The sequence below is a fragment of the Pongo abelii genome, chromosome 21 (genome assembly GCF_028885655.2).
Source record: "Pongo abelii isolate AG06213 chromosome 21, NHGRI_mPonAbe1-v2.0_pri, whole genome shotgun sequence".
Classification (NCBI taxonomy): domain Eukaryota; kingdom Metazoa; phylum Chordata; class Mammalia; order Primates; family Hominidae; genus Pongo; species Pongo abelii.
The window spans coordinates 40404919-40426554 of record NC_072006.2 but is presented as its reverse complement, the minus strand read 5'-3'; the positions used below and the strand labels follow the sequence as shown (position 1 = coordinate 40426554).

At 45.2% G+C, this 21636-nt stretch overlaps 1 protein-coding gene across 1 annotated transcript; it reads right to left on the bottom strand.

Moving 5' to 3' along the window:
• Nucleotides 1-851: 851 nt before the first annotated feature.
• On the bottom strand, nt 852-21293 carry AAR2 (AAR2 splicing factor; the record flags this gene model as incomplete). Its single annotated transcript, NM_001134133.1, is given in 4 exon segments — nt 852-2204; nt 12847-13076; nt 17139-17943; nt 21254-21293. Coding segments are annotated over 3 exon segments (1155 nt in total). The 3' UTR covers nt 852-2036.
• Nucleotides 21294-21636: the final 343 nt, after the last annotated feature.

The window sequence follows — 21636 nt, the reverse complement described above, 5'->3', positions numbered from 1 at the left end:
CGATCTCGGCTCAATTCAAGCTCCGCCTCCCAGGTTCATGCCATTCTCCTGCCACAGCCTGTAGCTAGGACTACAGGCGCCCGCCACCATGCCCGGCTAATTTTTTTTGTATTTTTAGTAGAGACAGGGTTTCACCATGTTAGCTGGTCTTGATCTCCGGACCTCGTGATCCACCCACCTCGGCCTCCCAAAGTGCTGGGATTACAGGCATGAGCCACCGTGCCCGGCCAAAATTAATCATTTTCAAGTGCTCACTTTCAGTGGTTTTTAGTAAATTCTTAAGGTTGTACAACTATCACCACCATCTAATTCCAGAATATTTTCATCACTCCAAAAAGAAATCCCAGACTCATCAGCAGTCACTGCCATTCCATACTGTCTTATTCTCTGGTAACCGCTAATTGACTCTCCCTCTCTGTGGATTTGCTTATAGTGGACATGCCACGTGAATGGAATCATGTAATAGGTGGTCCTTGTGTCTTTGACTTAGCACATTCTCAAGGTTCATCCGTGTTGTAGCATGTATCAGGACTTCACCCCTTTAAAGATAGTTTTCACAAGCTCCCCAGCTAGTTCTGATGAGTGGGCTTTGGGAGAAAAAGAGGTGCCAATTCATATGAGGTGAATCTTGGGTTATTATTGAGACATGGGGCCTCATCCCTTCTTCCTTGTGTGCCTGTCTCAGGGACCTCAAGAGGAACAGGAGGAACACTGGCTGCCTGCCTCTTCCAGGCTCCAGAGGTTGGGCAAGTCTCCCAGACACTGGAGGGAGGTGTGTGTCTACGGACAGTAGCCTGGCTGCTCTGGAGATTAGGCGGATTAACTGCAAGAGACACACACACACAAGGGGATTGTCTCAACTCGAAGACTTTAATGTACATTATGCTCTTGGAAAAACATCTCCAAGGAAACAAGTGGAAGCAAATGTCCCAACCAGCAGGGATTCTCATCCAAAAACATGGTGTAAGCCCCAGTCTTGGAAAAGGATGGCACAGGGACTGTGATCATAGTACAACAGTTTGATGTCAGGGTGGCAGGGCCTGTGTACTTGTCTAGAGAGGAACCCTGCCACACAGCACGATGGACTCCCGAGGAACCAGGAGCTCATTACTCTGGTGACTGACAGCTCCACAGCAGGACTGGGAAGATTTAGGCTGACCAGGTATTCTTCAGCACTTGGAAGGCACAAAACTTCACAAGGGCCTTAAGAAGCCTGCTCTGGGTAGAAACCTTTCTGGTTGTTGTTGACTCTCCAGGTCATCAGAAACAGTCACGGTGGCTCTGGTGAGGAAGGGGAGGGTCCCACTTCTGGGTGAGGCCTCGGAATGGAACAGGTGGGAGGTGACAGCACCAGCAAGGCCCCTGAGGCCAGGGTCCACACCCACCTTGGGAGATGACCCACTGGGCCTCTGGACAGGAGAATGGGATTTCGATGGAGAAAGCTGAAGCTGACCACCTGCTAGATTGAATCCAGCTGCCTCCCTTGACACTCTCTTCCCAATCAAGGGCTCCCAAGGAGCTGCAGGCCCAAGTCCTCTGCTCCTATTCAGCAAGAGGCAGGTGGCAATTCGGGGTGATCTCCCCATCACCCTCCATTTAACCGCAAAAAAAGTCACCAACCGACTTCTCAGGCCCCCTGGGCAATCCAGGGTTTCTTGTTTCCTAAGCTCCTATGGAACAAGCAATCAGTTATTTCTTGGACTTTTGGTTCAATTCCTTCTCATTCAGAGGGAATATGGTTGCCGTGTAGGCAGATCTCTCCTGGGAGCTTCTGTAAGAGCCTGTGTGAAATTCAGTCAGGTTAGCACCAAGGCCCGGCTGATGGGGAACCCACAAATGTGCCTTCAGGATGGGTACAGCCTCTTTGGCAATGAAGAAATATATTTGTCAGTGAAAAAGGGAATTCTGGCTCCATCTTTGCAAGACCTGGAGAGATTGCTGCCCTGGCAGGTCCCAGGATGGGAAGAAGTAAATGGAGAGGCCAGGACTGCAGCCCTGTGGGAAGGGGCCCCTCGCAGCTGAGAGCGCTCCCCGAGTTAGCCCATCTCGATGCCCTCAGGGAGCTCCACCACCACCGGGGCACAGTCCTCAGGTTCCGCAGCAAAGTCCCACCGGAACTTCTTGGTCAGGTGAGCTTGGAACTTTTCAGCTTTCTTCCTCAGGGTGGCATCCACGGCAATGCTGCAGGCAGAGGAAAAGAAAACCTACAGAGAACAGAGGATAAGTCACTCCTGAAAAGACGGAGGGCGGGGGGCGAGAAAGCTGTGGAAATTTCCTCATGGTGTTCGGCTCTTCTGGGGCGGGTAGATCAGCTGCTGCTGGCATAGGCCCAGGACACCTGCTATGCTCCCCCCAAACCAAGAAAGAAGGCCCAAACCCAGCTGAGATGCTAGGGCAGGACTAGAATGGAAAATTACTATCTGGGCAGAGATGCCCCACCGAGAGTAAGGCTGGGGGCCATTACCCTGGCTCCACCCCCTGGGGGGTTTTACTGGACACCTGGGCAGTAACCCAGAGGAACAGGTAGTAGCTACACCAGTCGGCACTAAGGTCCTAAGAAAGGCTTGGGGGTGCTTATAAGCCCCTGGATCCCATAAAGTCCCAGGCCCCAAGCCAACAAGACTGAATTGCTGCTCTAATCTTCTAAATGGGCCACAGGCTGCCAGTTTGAGGCTTCTATCCCCCTTAAAAGCTGTCTTTGATTTTTTTTTTAATTGTGGTAAAATATACAGAGGGACCCTGACTTACGTTCAATTTACGACACTTCGACTTTATGATGATGCAAAGTGATACACATTCAGAAGAAGCTGCACTTTGAATTGTTTCTTTCAGTACAGTATTCAAGAAATTACATGAGATATTCAACACTTCCTTATAAAATAGGCTTTGTGTTAAATGATTTTGCACAACTGTAGGCTAGTGTTACTGTTCTGAGCACATTTGAGGTGGGCGAGGCTGAGCTACAATGTTAGGGACGTTAGGTGTAATCAATGCATTTTTGACTTATGGTATATCTGATTTACAGTTTATTAAGACATAACCCCATGGGAAGCTGAGGAGCATCTGTACATAAGATCTACCATTTCAGCCATTTAAAAATATTTTTATTTTTTAAATTGTGGCAAAATATACATATTTATTATTTTAGCCATTTTAAGTGTACAGTTGAGTAGCATTAAGTACACTGACATTGTTGTACAACCATCACTACCACCCATCTCCAGAATGACCCCATCATCCCCAGACAAAACTCTGCAGCCATTAAACAACAACTCCCCCTTCCCTCTTCCCTCCAGGCCCTGGCAACCCACATTCTACTTTCCGACTCTATGAATTCGACTACCCTATCCCCCTTCCCTCCTCCCACCAGGCCCTGGCAACCCACATTCTACTTTCTGTCTCTATGAATCTGACTACTCTAGGCACCTCATCTAAGTGGAATCATACAGCATTTGTCCTTTTGCAACTGGCTTATTTCACTTAGCGTAATATCCTTCAAGGTTCATTAATGATGCAGCATGTGTCAGAATTTCCTTTCTTTTGAAGGCTGAATAATACTCTGTTGCATGCAGATACCACATTTTGTTTGTCTAGTCATCTGTCAATGTCCATTTGTGTTGTTTTTACCTTCTGGCTATTGTGAATAATGCTGCTGTGAACATGGGTGTACACATATCTCTTAGGGTCTCTGCTTTCAATTCTTTTGCGCAGAAACCCAGGAGTGGAGCTGTTGGATCATACGGGAACTCCCTGTTTAAATTCTGATGAACTGCCACAGTTTTTCACAGTGGCCGTACCACTTTATATTCCCACCAGCAATGCACAAAGGTTCTCATTTCTCCACATCCTGGCCAACGCCTGTTATTTTCTGTGTGTGTTTAAATCATAGCCATTCTAATAGGTAGGAGGTAGTATCTTACTGCAGTTTTGATTTGCATTTCCCTAATGATCAGTGGATATTGAATATGTTTTCAAGTGTACATTCGCCATTTGTATATCTTCTTTGGTGAAATGTCCATTCAACTTCCTTGCCCATTTTTAAATTGGGTTGTTTTTGCATTGTTGAGTTGTAGTTCTTTATATATTCTGGATATTAACCCCTTATTCTGATGCTCTCATGAACAGTTTCATTTAATACAAACATGGGCAAGGGAGCAGAATGGTAATTTTTTCCACATCTAAAACCCCATTCCAGATTGTCCTGGATCCCAGTCCCTTCCTAAGAGTAATAGCAAACCCATGATTCCTTCTTATACTATTTTACTGTTTTCAAAGAAGTTTCACAGAGCATCCAACTGGATCCTCCCAACACCCTGGGAAGATACAACAGAATGCCTATTTTAAGGAAATGGAAGCTGAGAGGAGTTAAATGACTGAATAAAAATTACCCAGAAAGGAAGAAGTGGTTTTTCCCAGACTACCATCTGCTACCCTGCAGGCCCACCCAGAGACACAGGGGTGTGGCGGTGGAAGCAGCTCTTTGATCCACATCACCCTCATGCCACAGTTGGCTTTTAGGCCACCATGGAAAGATGCTGGGCCCCAGGAGACCTGACCCAACAAAGGCAACAGGCGTCCTCTGCAGCTGATTCCAGGGAGAATATTCCTCCCACCTGCTTCTCCGCCGTCTTCCTGTTAGCAGGAGTGCGGCTCGTTTTCAGTGGTCTTTGTCTGGAGCCATTCCGTTGGAGTAGCAGCAGTAGGAACACAGAGAGAAGTGATGGGGGAAGGGGGTGGTACAGAATCCAGCTTCATTAACTTGGGAATCGACTAAACACAGGAGTGGGAAGCGCAGCCACAACAAAATGCCAGATCAATAACTAATTAGAGGGGCTGTGTGATCTTGGTGGCGAAGGCCATGAGGAAGCCAAGGGTTGGCCTGTCTGTAGGCAGCTAGTGGAGCCCGACTGGAGCAAGGCTGAATTCTGGGGAGGGGCCTGGTATGGACAGCACAGAAGCCTTCTCTCAAACAGTTTTAGCTCTGGAGGCCCTGCACACCCATAAGGCCATCCCCAGAGGTTGTGGGGAGCCTGTTGGGCTGAATTAGCAAGTCTCTTCCTGTTTCCCTTCCTTACATGGGAATTGGATGACTCTCCACAGTCCCTGCTCTCCAGCCACTGAGCAGCCGCCCACACATGTGCCACTGCTTCCTCTGCACCTCTCTGCACACACGCTTTTCCCTCTGCTCTTAACACCCTTCCACCTCCTGCTTTCTCCTCCTTCACCTATGAATTTCTCCTAAAGACTCAGGTTCGGCTCAGACATCACCTCCTTGAAGATGTCTTCCAGACCAAGGATGGAGTGGGTGCTCCTCTGCACTCCCTCAGCCCCAGGGCTACCTTGATCAGTCTCAGTAAGGTAAGAGGCCATTTGCTGTTGATCTTGCCCACCAGACATGGAGCAACCTCACAGCAGCGGCTCTTTCACACCGTGCTCCACTCTTGGCACAGCGCCCGACACACAAAAAGGACCCATTAGATGTTTCATGAACAGAAGAATGAAGACAACCACAGGTTCAATTTTGGGTTCACTTTTGTACAGTGCCTAGCACCAAATAGCTGTTAAATAGTGATGTAGTGATGCTGGGGAGAAGGAAAGGCTCATCCTAGGGAGGAGGCAGCTTCTTTACCAGGCCCCTGAATGCCATGGCTCTCAAGACACCTCCTTGTGACATGAACTGCTCGGACCCCTGTTCCCCAGCACTGTGCCCAAGCCTCCCTCATGGCATTCCTCACACTGTGCTTGTATCACAGTGATTTGCACCCTCTCAAAGTGGGGACTGTGTCCTAATTATCAATGTGTGCCACAAAGCATATCACCCAAGGCCAGGTATAGAGTTAGGGCCCAAAGGGTGCTCACCGAATGACCTAATGAGACCAGGGACTGCCCTGCACTTGGCAATGGCCAGGAGTAACAGGCTGGAACAAGCTGGGCTCACTCACGCTCATCACCCATCCTCGCGAAGCACCTCTCAAACACTGCCTGGGAATAAATTCCACTAGAGGCAGGTAAAACAGACACCTTCAGTCTAACAAATATGGTTTCTAATTTAAAAAGTGCTTCATCCTTTTTAAAGAACTCACCAACTTGATCTTTACCACAGCCTGGGAGGCAGGACAGGAACTTACTATTCCCACCGCAGAGGTAAGACACTAGGCGTGCGGCAACACGCAGTGACAAATGCTGAGCAGAGTCCTGTCAAAGCAGAGGCATCTCGGCTTCATCCTTCACCTGCCCAGACCTTTTGTCTTGACAGAGGCTTAATCCATCCCTGATATTTATTTTTAGCACTGCCTTGTAGGGAACCAAGGTGCTTCTGAAACTGTCCCTTCTGCAGCCTCCAGGACACAGGGCATAGTCTGGGTTGACTTAAGAAAAAAAAAAAAATCAACCTTATTGTGGTATAACTTACACACAATTAATTTTATTCATTTTATTTTATTTATTTTTTAGAGACGGGATCTCACTGTTGCCCATGCTGAAGTGCAGTGGCATGATCATATCTCACTGCAGCCTTGAACTCCTGGGCTCAAGGGATTCTCTTGCCTCAGCATCCCAAGTAGCTAGGACTACAGGTACATGCCACGAACACCTAGATAATTTTTTTTGTTTGTTTTTTGAGATAGGGTCTCACTCTGTCACCTAGGCTGGAGCACAGTGATGTAATCACAGCTTACTGCAGCCTTGACCTCTGTGCTCAAGTGATCCACACACCTCGGCCTCCTCAGTAGTTGAGACTATAGGTACATGCCACCATGCCTAGCTAAATTTTGTATTTTTTGTAGAGACAGGGTTTCGCCATGTTGCCCAGGCTGGTCTGGAACACCTAGGCTCAAGTGATCCACGCACCTTGTCTTCCCAAAGTGCTGGGATTAGAGGCATGAGCCACCACGCCTGGTATTTTTTTTTTTCTTAATTTTTTGTAGAGACAGGTTCTCACTATGTTGCCCAGGTTAGTGAATTCATCAATTTTAAATGCTTAGTTAATCTGGACAAATATATATATATACCCCTATGCAACCACCATATGATATATGTTCACAGTGTTTGCTTTGCTTTTGGTATCCAGTTCTGAGTTTGAAGGTGCATATAAATTTGTGTAACCATCACCCCAATCAGGACATGGAACCATCCCATCACTCCAAACAGCTCCCTTGTGCTGCCCCTTAGCAGTCAAACCCTTCCCTCACCCCTACCCCTTGGCATCCCCTGGTCTATTTTTGACCACAGTTTCACAAACTTGGTATTTGTAAAAACTCCTCACAATTCAGAAATGAAGATGTCTAAATAGTACTTAGTTTCCAAGCAATAACTTATTCTGATTCTTTTATTTTTAGATTAATTTTATGCCTTCTTCAGGAAACTTAACAGTGATCTAGTTATTTTATTCACTAAAACAAAATCAAGTCAACACTTTTTAACATCACTGGGACATAAATCACCTTAATCTCAGCAGATCAATACTGAATATTTAAAAAATACTTTTGAAATAGGATAATATTTTGCAAACAAATGCATTTATCTAAAACAAAAAGCACATCTACTGGGTGTTTTTCTTCAAACACAGAATAAAGCATGAACACTTTAATCATTTAATCTGTGTATTATGAAATTCTAAATTACTTTAGTCACACATGTGAAAGCTTTTCTTAAACCTAAGTTAAATAAATTGAGTTCAGTTAGGTCACCTCGAGAAATTCAAAATATCAAGGTAGGTAGCTATGTCACTATCTTATCCTATTTTTTTAGCTAGACCAAAAAGATGACATTTCCTAATTTTTTCAATTCCCAAATAATTATTCAACTTAGAATGAAACTAGCAATAGGTAGAAGATTTTGTTTCCACTTGCAGCAGAAGAAAGTGGTGTTAAAAGCAAGACTATTGTTTCACAATGATGACCGGGAAGGTGAAAAGCAGCATAAATGAGATCACCTGAGGTCAGTTTGAAAAATCTGGGATGTTTCATCTGGGGCTCTAATCATATACAGGAGCCCACCATGGGCTTTAGAATGTAAAGCTCAGCCTTGCCTTCCACTAGCTCTGTTGATTTTGAGCAAATTATGTGACCTCCCTGAGTCTGCTTCCTCATCTATATAATGGGATTAGAGACCTAGCTTCTAGCACTGTTGTGAGGGCTCAATGAGACTAAGCATGCAAAAGAGATAGCTAACGGCAAGAGGTGTAGGATTAGGCAGGCAAATTTATCATAGTGGGCATCGTGATAAAAATACCATAGACCTCATTGTCAGAGTTGGTGTTTTCCCTCAAGAGTTAAAGATGAACACACATTTAGAATACTAGCAAGAAAGGAAGTTGGAAAGCATATACGGCCTATTGTAACTAGAAGTATTTTTAAAAACAGGTTAGATGACTATATGCCTAAGTACTACGTAATCAACAATAAAAATCCTTATTTCGTACATAACTCACTTTGTAACATATCATTAAATTCAGATTATCCTTTCATTGGTTTTAAATGAATTATGGTGACTTAAGTTGCTTTAAATAAAAGAAAAAACTGTATCTATTTTTGTAAAACAAATCCCTTTTATTCAAGTGAAATCCAAGGGATTTGTAAAAACCAGTGGCTTCTATTCAAAAGGGCCTCACGTGGGAAAGTTGAAAAAAAATTAATGGCTAAGAGAATTCCATTACGTGGCTGATTTTATCCATGCTAATGTGGCTGTCTTTAAGTGCTCACACACACAAACACCAGTCCCTCTCCATGGGTAGCAGCCATTTAAGCTCCTAAGTAAGAAAGCCAGTTCCACTTACTTGACTACCTGGGAGGGCAGGCAGCTGGCTGAGGAAGGCTTTTATGGGCTGATTCATTCAGTCACAAATGCCCTGAGTGAATGCCTCTGTGTGGAGAACTGGACTCTCACTGCCAACATGGCATCAACGTGACTCTCCATTAAAAAAAAAAAAAAAGTTTTACAATATTCTTCTCCACATTGTGCCTTTTGAAATCTCAGTCATCCCTCAAGTGCATGGTCAAATGCCCCCACCTTCCACCCTTGCATAAAGCCTCAAATCCCAACCCCAGTCAGAATTAACCACTCCCTTTTTGGTGCTCCTAATGCCCTTTGATCAGACTCCACTGTTTATACCTATGATATTTACATTGTCACAAGAATTATGAACTCTATCCATCTAAAAACACCCAATGAAATAAATGTTAGGCCTTGACAACATATTGATGATAACCAGATGTGAGGTCAGGAGTTCGAGACCAGCCTGGCCAACATGGCGAAACCTCATCTCTACTAAAAATATTAAAAAATTAGGTGGGTGTGGTGGTGCACACCTGTAATCCCAGCTACTTGGGAGGCTGAGGCCAGAGAATCACTTGAACCTGGGAGGCAGAGGTTGCAGTGAGCCGAGATCACGCCATTGTACTCCAGCCTGGGTGACAGACCAAGACTATGTCTCAAAAAAAAAAAAAAAAAAAAGAAGAAGATAACCAGATGAACAAAAAATAGGCCTCGTGTAAAAGGAGCCCATGACTCAGTGCGGGAGTCAGGCAGACAATATATTAGTTTCAGCAAGCACATCTCATGCAATATAATAGTGACAAGTACAAAGTAAGCTAAGAGTAGGGAAAGGGGAGAGTGAAAGAGAGACAGAGTGAGACAGAGAGGAGGGATGGCTTGACAGAGAGGGATGCCTTGAGGGCATGTTGTAGAATGAGCAAATATGTACCAGGGAGAGGGAAAATCAGGTTCAGGCAAGAAGGTATGAAACATGGGTATAAAGTTTCAATTATGCAGGATGAAGAAGTTCTAGAGATCTGCTGGATGGCATGATGCTTATGGTTAATACTGTACTGAACACTGAAAATCTGTTAAGAGGGCATATCTCATGTTAAATTGTGTTTTTTACCACAATTTTATTTATTTATTTATTTTTTGAGACAAAGTCTCACTCTTTTTGCCCAGGCTGGAGTGTAGTGGTGCAATCTCGAATCACTGCAACTTCTGCTTCCCCGGTTTAAGAGATTCTCCTGCCTCAGCCTCCTACTGAGTAGCTGGGACTAGAGGCGCCCACCACCATGCCCAGCTAATTTTTGTATTTTTAGTAGAGATGGGGGTTTCACCATGTTGGCCAGGCTGGTCTTGAACTCCTGACCTCAAGTGATCCTCCAGCCTCGGCCTCCCAAAGTGCTGAGATTACAGGCGTGAGCCACCACGGACCAGCCGTTTTTTACAATTTTTTTTTTAAAAAGCATGAAACAGCATAACCTGTCTGGGAACCTGCAAAGAGACCACTGTTGCTGGAGGTGATGGGGGAAAACGGAGAGGAAGGAGAAGCTGGAGAACAGGATAAGAAGCCAGATCGGAATGGCCTTTGCGACCAATGTTTAGGCTTTTAATTTTCTACGCAATGAGGAGCCACAGAGAAGCAGGATCACAGCTGCATTATGGAGCAGCACCTCGGGTGGCAGCGTGGGAGAGACATGGGGTAACTGGTAAGCACGGAGGCTGGTAAACTCCGATGCAGTCTAGGTGAGACCAAAAGGCTGGGGCTAGGGAAATGGTACTAGGGCAGGACTGCCTTCTAAAACACTTACTGCTATCTGCTTACTGCTATTTGGTTAGTTAACTTTCTGTTAACTTTCTCAAAACACAAGAGTCTGCTATCTGGAGTTACTTGGCTAGTTAACTTTCTGTTAACTTTCTCAAAATACAAGAGTCAAGACAGTGACTCTGTCTTGCTCACAGCTATATTCCCAGTTCTAGAACAGAGTCTTCTATACAGCAGATACTCAGCAATTACCTGCTAAATCAATGAACAAATCCCTTGAGGGCAGGAACTCTGGCTAACTCACATATATATATATATTCCTCAACACTTTCAGTAGAATATTATATATGAAGAATGCTCAGACATGTGTTTTGTTTTGTTTTGGCACATGCCCTGGATTTTTCCAAATAATGACATCGAATTTTCTTGGTGAAAAGTCCAAAGACTTTTGGAAAAGTCCAACCATCAGCTTTGCACAACCCACCTGGGCATCTAGCAATCCAGCTGGGCACTTTCTGCTTTGTAAATCATTGCTGGCAACAAAGCCTGGCAATTATAGAGCTCAGCTGCTGGTTGTGCTAACAATGGTCTAGACAGCCAGCGACACCGTGGCCCTCCTGTGTCTGTGCGACGCATCAACGTGCATCAGGAGGGAAGCAGCCACTGCCAGAGGCAAGTTAGCAGGCTAATGCCTCCTCACACTGCCTCACAACCCATAACCAGTACCTTTGGGGAAAATTTTCCCCACAGAGGAAGGACAAAGGGGTTCAATTTCTCTGTTATATGAAGAACCAGTAAAAGGACAGTTTTATAGCTCTTCTGAGTGGAACAGACCAGGCTCAAACCATGCGTTTGAGTGACTCATTGCCGTGGTTTACACAGGTCCTTCAACTGCCAGCTTTAAGTCAGATGCCTGCTCACAGGGACTCGTCCAACAGTAGGTTGGCTTTAGAAAAGCATTCTGTACCTCTGAGAAACAGGAACTCGATGAAGTCTTCACTGATGTCAATCAAGAATCCTTTCTGGGGGATTCACACTGTGTTCACTACACAAGGGCATAAGCACAGGCAGGAAACCAAGACTCAGGCCTGGGTACAAATCCTGACCTCCACCTGCCAGCTGTATGACTTCAAGTAAGTGATTTAACCATTCTCAAGTGTTCTCATTTGTAAAATGGGAATAATACCCCCATCTTACAAGGCTCCAAAGGGATTCAATGAGTGAACAGGGTCTCACTCTGTTGCCCGGCTGGAGCGCAGTGGCATGATCATAATCATTGCTCACTATAGCCTCAAACTCCTGGGCTAAGTGATCCTCCTGTCTCAGCCTCCCAAGTGGCTAGGACTACAGGTGCACATGACCATACCTGGCCAATTTTTTAATTTTTGGAGAGACGGGGTCTCACTATATTGCCCAAGCTGGTCTTTAATTCCTGGGCTCAAGTGATCCTCCTGCCTTCACCTCCCAAAGTGTTGGGATTACAGTCATGAACCACCACACCCGGCCCCAACATTTAATGAATGCTTGTCCCTTCTGTTACCCCGAGTGGGATAGGAAGGTTGGTGAAAGGCTGCCTTATATGGAGCAGGCCTCATGGGGGTACTACACACAGGGAGAAGAAAGAAGCTCATGGGAGGGAAAGTATGGAAACTGACAGTTGGCAGCTTCTGCCTCTTCTATTCTTGAGAAAGTTACACAACGTGAGTGACAGAGGCTGTCCCAAGTACATAAAGGAAACTAATCTGTTTGCAAAGGGAGGAAATAGCATAGGATGAAGATTGTAAGTTGTTTGAAGCTTCTTTCCTAATTACCACTCATAATGAAAATTTAATTGCCAAGTTAAAAGCAAATTTCACTTTTTCTGTCATAGAATCTCTGCAGAAACTGGCACATTTTGTTTGAACAGGAAATCAAAGTTATTTTAATGCTTAAATGAGATCTAAGGAGCTGCAGATGTTTCACTGGGAATAACAAACTTCAAAATTCTGCTTTACTGGGTTGTAGCAATTCATGGCTACAGGGAGAAAGAAAAGCTGTTTTAAGCTGAGTAAACCAAAGCAGTGGAAGGAATTCAAATCCAAGTACCCTAGTGTTAGGCACTCTGGGGACGAGGTGTAGGGAGAGGGTGGTACAGAGAGAAAACTTCTGGCATAGAGGCACTTACAATTGAGTAAGAGAGAGAAAAGCAGGAAATATCCCAAGACTAGGAAACTGAAATTTAAAAATTCTGGGGTCATGGAAGAATAGCGAGAAACAAAACACATACTGTTGCCTCAATTCTGACCCACATGTGCATCAGCTCAGTCAGAAAGACTGCTCACCTGTAAGGTGCTGGTGAGGAAGTTATCTTGGGAGACAATGTCTACGAAGAAGTCAGCGGGGATCTCACCAAGCTGGTGGTATAGGATGGAGATGAGGTTGATGTAGAGGGTGTGGTGCTTCATCATGGCTGCTTCTGACCGGCACAGGAGGTTCAGGAGCCGCTTCCAATGCTCAAATGCCTCGTACACATTCCCCAGCAGGAAGCACACAAAAGCAAACTGGAGTTCACCTGAAAGGTGCAGAGAGGAGAAGTGATTCTGAGGGAGAGGAGGACCAGCTGACACTCTCCATCACTATTCACAAGGCCATGAATTCCACTGGACCTCAGCGACAGATGACCTTTTATCCTTGTCACTCCTGCAGAGCCTGGCAGGAGATTTTGCACCTAACAGGTACTCAACAAATGTCTGCTGAACCGCTATGAATTCAAGCCATGGGAAACCAACCTGTGGCTTTGGATTTTTGTAAAATCAGACTGCTAGAGAAGAGGTATTCCCAGTATTTGCCTGGCATTTTAGGTTTACAAAATGTGTTCATGGATATTATGCCAAGTGGATTTCAAACCTGGCTACCCATCAGAATCACTGAGAGTCTGTTAAAAGTAAAGCTACCCAAGCTTCACCCTCAGAGGTTCTGGTGGAGGAGAGATGATGGGGCCTTCGTATCTGTAGCTCTAACAAGCTCCCCAGGTGATTCTGATGCGGATGGTCTGCTCCAGGGTCACGGAAATACTGCACTATACCATGTAACCCTCAGTCCAAATCCACAAGGCGATCAGGAAGGTGGTATTTGCCTCATTTTATAGATGAGGTCAAGGGCTTGCCCAAGGCCATACATCTAATGCTTCACAATGTGGGCAACGGAAAGATAAAACAGATTCTCCATTGGGTGGGAACAGTTCTGGAACCTCCCACAAAAGAAAAATTCATGAGTACTTATTCCAGGGTCAGCCTGCCAGGCAGATTATTTTTGTTTGCTTAATCACAGGGCTCTGTGATTTAATCTCTATGAGCAGCTTAGTGGCTAAGAGCATGGGCTCTGGAGCCAAACTGCCTAGATTCAAATCTTAGCTCTGCCACTTAGCAGCTGTGTGACCTTGGGCAAGTTACTCAATCTATTAAGGCCTCAATTTCCTTATTTGAGGGTTGCAGCAAAGATTAAATGAATGGATATAGTACACATATAGCATTTAGAATAAGACCTGGCACAAAGTAGCACTCAAAAGATATTATGTTCCCAATTTCTATCAGATGCCCATCTCAAACAGAGACCTGATGATCCAGACACCACTGTCCCTGGGCAAGTAACTGGGTCTCTGGTTACCAGAGAATACTGCTACTCATCACAGGCATTCTCTCTATTTCAAAGGTGGCTGGAAATTTAATGAGGTATACGTACATGTGGGCCATAAAAAGAAGAGATGTACTCAACACCAAATACCTCTTTAAATGCATGGCGTTTGATCTCTGCCACCTCCAGAGACCTGGAAAAGCTAGCTCCCTGTTCCTAAGCATATGGAACTAAGTTTGATTTGTGTGAATAGCTACCTGGTTTAGATATTTTGGATCTCTGACCAATATTTTCAAATATAGTCAAATTTTCTTTCTATAATATAGGTTAATGATTTGCTTCTTCAGCTGACTTTACTTGGTTTGTGAAACTAAATATTAGCCTATTCTTTGCGTTTAGGACATTTATTAAATTTGTACATTTCTGACTTTATCTAAAATTAAATTATGACATCAAAAATAATTTCAAAGAGCTGTGATGTAGATTCAAAATTATCCCTGGACAGGTGCGGGGGCAAGGATAGTCCTAGCCCTTTGAGAGGTCAATGGGGGAGGATCGCTTGAGTTCAGGAGTTTGAGACAAGCCTGGGCAACACAGGGAGACCCTATCTTGACCAAAAATAATTAGCTGGGCGTGGTGGCACACACCTGTAGTACCAGCTACTTGCGAGGCTGAGGTGGGAGGATCACTTGAGCCCAGGAGGTTGAGGCTGCAGTGAGCTGTGATCATGCCACTGCACTCCAGCTCGTGTCACAGAGTGAGACCTTGTCTCAAAAAAAAAAAACAAAAAACCCAACAAAGTTATTCCTGTAACAGACCTTTTCACAAGATATATTTTGAAGAATTGAAATGTTTAAGAGGTAGAAAGACAGGATTTCTATTCATTTGTAAGCCAGACTTTCAAAAGTTACTTATTACATGAAAATACTAATGCATTAAGATGTACCTGTTAAAGGCTGGGTGCGGTGGCTCACGCCTGTAATCCCAGCACTTTGGGAGGCTGAGGCGGGTGGATCATGAGGTCAGGAGATCAAGACCATCCTGGCTAACATGGTGAAACCCCGTCTCTACTAAAAATACAAAACAAAATTAGCCGGGCGTGGTGGTGGGCGCCTGTAGTCCCAGCTACTCAGGAGGCTGAGGCAGGAGAATAGCGTGAACCCGGGAGGCAGAGCTTGCAGTGAGCCGAATTCAAGCCACTGCACTCTAGTCTGGGCAACAGAGCAAGACTCCGTCTCAACAACAACAACAACAACAACAACAAAAAGATGTACCTGTTAAAATATATGTTATATCATTAGCTGAACCAATGATATAAAAAGTCCTGTCTGGGCACAGTAATCCCACCACTTTGGGAAGCCGAGGCAGAAGGATTGCTTGGGCCCGAGAGGTTGAGGTGGCAGTAAGACATGATTGTGTGACCGTACTACAGCCTGGGTGACACAGCGAAACTCTGTCTCAAAAAAAAAAAAAGTCCTACATTGAAATTTCTCACTGAACTTCCAACAAGAAAATATGCAAATTACCTGGAAAATCTGTAAATATATATAAAAATAGCTGTTCAAAATGTGACACATATTTGCTGTCATTAGTATTTAAGAAATAAAGAAATATAAACAAGGTGCCATTTTTCAACTATCCAATTGGAAGAGGCCTTTGTTAAACTGCCATGCCCAGTGCTGTCAAAAGTGACGGGCAATAGGTTCCTACCAGCCAGCAAGGATGCAAAAACCTTCTCCTGGCAACATGCACAGTCTGACCCAACAATTCTATCCCTAAATGTATGTGTAAGTACACACGAGAATGTTCACTAGATGATATATGTATAATATATTTTTGAGACGGCTCTTGTTGCCCAGGCTGAAGTGCAATGGCGAGGTCTTGGCTCACTGTGACCTCTGCCTCCTGGGTTCCAGCGATTCTCCTGCCTCAGCCTCCAGAGTAGCTGGGACTACAGGTGTACACCACACAGCTAATTTTGTATTTTTAGTACAGATGGGGTTTCACCATGTTGGCCAGGCTGGTCTCGAACTTCTAACCTCAGGTAATCCCCACCAGCCTCAGCCTCCCAAAGTGCTGGGATTACAGGTGTGAGTCACCACACCTGGCCACTTGATGATATTTATAATAGGGAAAATAGGGAGCATCTCAATGGTCCATAACAGAGAACTGGTCCAATAACTATGGAACATGAAACAGCCACTAAAAAAGTGACTGTTAGTGACATGAAAAAAACATTTATATTAAGGCAGATTACAAAGTAATAATATACTTCAATCCTGTTTTTATAAAAACTCATATATATATAGACACATATACTGAATTTTTAAAAGACTTGAGAGGAAGTACATAGAAATAAACAGAGAAGACATTGAAATGAAATACATAGAAATACACAGAAAAAAAGGAACGTAAATATACCAAAATGTATAAATGGTTATTTCTAAGTAGTGAGATATGAAGTAAATTTTGTTTTTCTTTTATGATTAATATCTATCATTTTTGTAATAAAAGGGAAGGTAACAATAAAAACTATAAAGATTAAAAAAAAAATCACTGTCCTGTTCTAAGCCAGTTGAGAGACCAACATCTTGAGGGTCAGGAGCAAACTGAGGAGGCAGGTGAGAGGCTACAACGAACACAGGTCTGGCCCAGAAACCAAGAGTCCTGGGTTCTGGTCTCAGTTCAGCCACTCAGTGGGCCAAATCTTTTCCTTCTGTAGGACTGGGCTCTATCAGTGGTTCCCAAACAGAAGATTATCTGCACCAGGTTCACCTAGGATGCTTGTTTATTAGACAGATAGACAGAAACTGCGGAAGCCCTACTCCAGATCTCTCGAATCGAAATCTCCAGGGCTAAGGGTAAAGACACACCTGTATCTTCAGCCTCCCAGCCAGGTTTACTTGCTGCTGGACTAACACAAGATGTACTCCCTATTCTAAAACACCTCTGCTAATATCCTCCCCTTGGCCCACTCCCAAAGAGCCTTGTTCCTTCTCACCAAGCACATCCTGGGGGCTGCTGGGGAACTGCTTGTTGAGCACAGTCTCCAGGGCATAGCTCAGGTCCATGCTGTGCTTGGTTATCTCGGCTGGCGTGGCACCCTCTGGGAACATCTGCGTGGGCAGCTCTGAGAAGCGGATCTCTGTCCCGGCTCTGGGCTTCATCTCTGGTAGCCGGGCCAGGCCCTCTTGGTAGCTTTTGCACTCAGTGCCACAGCGGGGTAGATTCTGCCCCACGCGGTCCTTGGTGTGCTTCATGGAGAGCACAGGTAGCACATCAGAGAAGGCACAGATCTGTCGGTTCTCGGGCTGCAGTTTCTCCACTGTGGCTTCGCTGATGAAGTTGGTGAGTGAGATCCACTTCTTCAGGGTGGCATAGGGGTAAGGCCCCAGGAACTGGTCCAGCTCCTGGAGGTTGGCCCTCATGGCTTCCACCTCAGACTCTGGGGCTGGGGACAGGTCTACCTCTTCCCTGAGTGTGCTCCAGCGCAGCACTGTCAGCCCCCGCTGGTGCAGGCTAAGGAAGAAACCCATACGAGGGCCTACTTCCTTCGGATTAGCCTTGTCCACAGAGCTGTAGTGGAGGAAGTGGATGCCTGGAGGGATCATCTTCACGCCCCGGAACTTGGGCCCCACCTCCCAGGAGTTATAGTCAATCCCAAACTCTGTTCCCCTGGGCATGTTCAGGATGACCACAGTGGCCCCTTCAAAGAAGAGGCGCTTGGCTAGCTCAGGATCCATCTGCATGGCAGCCATGGGGCCAGTGGTGGGTGACCAAAAGAACCCTTTTTCTTTGATGAACAGCTAAGAAAGAAAGAAATCAGAGTTAATCAGAATGTGGGGGAAAGATGCTTCATTTGCTAAGCATTCTGTATATGCCAGATATTGAGTTAGACCCCTGACATGGCTATTTCCCTTAATCCTCATGACAACCCTGCATTGAGTTTACAGATGAGAAAAATGAGGATTAAAAGAAAGGATTTTTGTGTTTTGGCTTAACATGCAAGGACACTCACTTCACAGCTATAAGATAACAGTGAAAGAAAAGTGACATGCTCATGGTCATACCAGGACCCAAATTAGAATCTGGATACCCTGCCTGCAGGCCAGTGTTGTGTCCACCGTCCATTCTTAGTATCTTCTCAGATCTCTTTCTCACAACAGAGGGTGAGGGTGGAAAATTCCTGGACGGCTCACTCTAAACTATACGCCTAAATCATTTAGAACTACAATTCTGCCGAAAAACTATCCCAAAAGATTTGGAAATATTAAATCAAGTACATATCCAGTTTCCCATAAGCCTCAGGGAAGGCCCAGAAATGGACAGACGGTAGAAAGTGGAGGCTCAGCATCTAAAGTTTGTTCAGGGTCTAGAGAGCTTTTTCTACCACAAATCTCCCCTCTTCTTTCACTCATAAAAACCCTAAACTCCAGGGAGTGAAACAACTTCCCAAAGAGCCCACAATCAGTGGTGGCTCTGGACCATTCATCCAGAATGAATTCAGGTGGTAAAGCTAGCCTAGGAAGAGAAAGCTGGCCAGAAGAGAAAGAGCTTAGTACACTTATTTTACCTACTTCTGAATATCCCAGACATTGCCTCTGGGATATCGGCAAGAATGGTACCAACATGAACAAATGTAAACAAACCATTACGCAACCTTCTAGTCCTAAGATAACCTACCTAATTTAACAAATATTCACTGAGTGCCTGTATTGTGCCAGGATCTTTGCCAGGCCCCCAAAAAACATCACAGATTAAGACAGTCACTGCCCTCTAGGCAATTCCAATCTAGCCAAGACGCCAAAATTTCACACACAGAAAAACAAGCTGCCTGTTTGTTTACTTTTTTTTTTTTTTTTTTGAGACAGGGTCTCGCTCTGTCACCCCAGCTGGAGTGCAGTGGCGTCATCTCGGCTCACTACATCATCCACCTCCTGGGTTCAAGCAATTCTTGTAACTCAGCCTCCCAAGCAGCTGATACTACAGGTGTGCGCCACCACGCCTGGCTAAGTTTTGTATTTTTAGTACAGACAGGGTTTCACCATGTGGCCTAGGCTAGTCTGGAACTCCTGACCTCAAGTGATTTGCCCGCCTCGGCCTCCCAAAGTGCTGAGATTACAGGTGTGAGCCACCATGCCTGGCCTTGTTTACCTTTTTTACTTTAAATAAAACAGTGCAGAAAGGAAGACCAATCCTTTTCCAAAAATAAGAGCACATTTTATCATTGTTACCTCAAAACCACCATAAATGACTCTTACCCTGAATCAGCACTTTGTGTTTCACCTAACTGCAAGTCACAATCCATTAGTGGATTAGGAAATCAATGTGAAGGTCTCAACCAGCATTATTTTTTAAACGAAAATAACAGAATTTTTGAAATATCACAGTACATCATGAGTAGTAAAGCTAAGTACTGTTTTCCGGAGCTTTGTGTGTTTGTGTGTACACTTGGTTGTGCCATAAAATGTATTCATTACTGTAGGTCACAGTCATAAAAGTTTGAAAGACCCTGCTCTAAATAATTCGTATTAACAGGCCGGGTGCGGTGACTCACGCCTGTAATCTCAGCACTTTGGGAGTCCGAGGCGGATGGATAACGAGGTCAGGAGTTTGAGACCAGCCTGGCCAATACTGTGAAACCCCATCTCTACTAAAAAATACAAAAAAATTAGCCGCGCATGGTGGTGTGCGCCGGTAGTCCCAGCTACTTGAGAGGCTGAGGCAGAAGAATCGCTTGAACCTGGGAGGCAGAGGTTGCAGTGAGCTGAGATCACACCACTGCACTCCAGCCTGGGGGTCTGAGCAAATTTCGTCTCAAAATAATAATAATAATAATAATAATAATAATAATACATATCATCTTCCTATTTGTAATCCTGAATTCAGAAAGTATTTAATGTTTGCTGAATGAACAGATATTCCATTTAGAATAACTGCTCATCAATTAGCCATTTTCCCTTGTGACATCTCTGTGCTCCTCCTTGATAATGACATTTCTTTCATGCTAATTTCACCAGTCTGTAATTCTATTCACTATATCTCCAGCAGCTGGCACAGGGCCTGGCACAGAGGAGATGCTAGGAAAAGGTTTATTAAATATGCATAGAACTCTGCAGTCTACCAACCCCTGTCACTGACAGCTCTGTGAGTTCCTCACAGTCCTGGAACACCTAAAGTCACATCCATCCACTTCTCTCCACCACCTCCCTAATCCAAGCTACCATCGTCCCTCACTCAGAGTGCTTGCTCCTCAACCCATTCTCCATTCCACAGCAGTAACCTTTTCAAAATGCCAATCTAATCACATCACCACCCATGTCAGCTTCTGAGTGGTTTCCCATATGGTTCTTGAAAAACCAAAATTCTTATTACCTACAAAGCCTGCACGGTCTGACCCCTGGCAACCCCTTTAGCTTGTTTCACACCATGGTCCCCCACAAGCTCTCTGTTCCAGCCACAGTGGCCTCTTTCAGAACCTGAAAGGCTCTCTCCACATAGAAAACTCTTCCCTCCCCACTTTGTCAAATCCTTTTTTCTAATCTCAGCTCAATATTCACCTCCTCAGTAAAGGTTCCTTGACCTGGGGCTAGGTCAGGTCTCCTGTGATACACTCTGGGGTACCTTGTACCTTTCCGTTTCAATGATCACAACTGCAGTTTTGGACGTTTGATTGAGGGCTGTCATCGCTACGAGACTTGAGTCCTGCTGTATCCCTAGCACAGATTCAACGCTTAGTAAACATTTACTTAATACAAGTATGATATCCATTTTGTAAACGAGAAACAAAGACTCAGTTCGGGGAAAGACCTTACTGGAAGTCACGCAGAGTAGGGCAGAGCCAGGTCGACTGCAATCAGGGTCTCCGGCCCCCAGGCTCTAAAGTTAAAAAAAACCGCGAAGTAACTAACTTCGTGTGCCCCGCGAAGCCCTGGCGACGGCTTCTCAGGAAGGGCCTCCAGAGACACCAGCGTCCCACAAACAGAGAACCAGCCGCCCCGGCGAGGTGGGCCTAGTTCAAGGCACTCCGTGACTCTAAGCCAAGAAGAGGGACGGCCCAGCCACACATACACAAGGAATCAGGAAAGGAAAAAGAGGCCAGGAGGCCACACTCACCTCCTCGCCCGACGTTCCGGCACAGCGGAAAAGCACCGGAAGTTCTCCAGCTTTGGCGTCTGACTGGAGCGACGGGGGAAGCGGTCCGGCAGAGCCCTGGGTCGCGGGAAGAATGGCCCGTGCCTGCAGGTTCCGCCGGATGCAAGGTTGCCTTTTGTTATTCTTAGTTTCTCGTTTTAGCTTCTGAATTGTGAACAACTTTCATTAACCTATGCATTTTATATCCCCGTCCAGAAACACAGCCACCAGCCATCAGCCATCTTACTTTGGGCTCAAGCAGTCATGGTCACTAAAGCACAGCCAAGGCTTGTACCAGTGGCTACTATTCAGTAGTAGCCAGTCAGGCGCTCGGTCACTGTCTTTGTCAGCCAGTCTCTATCCCG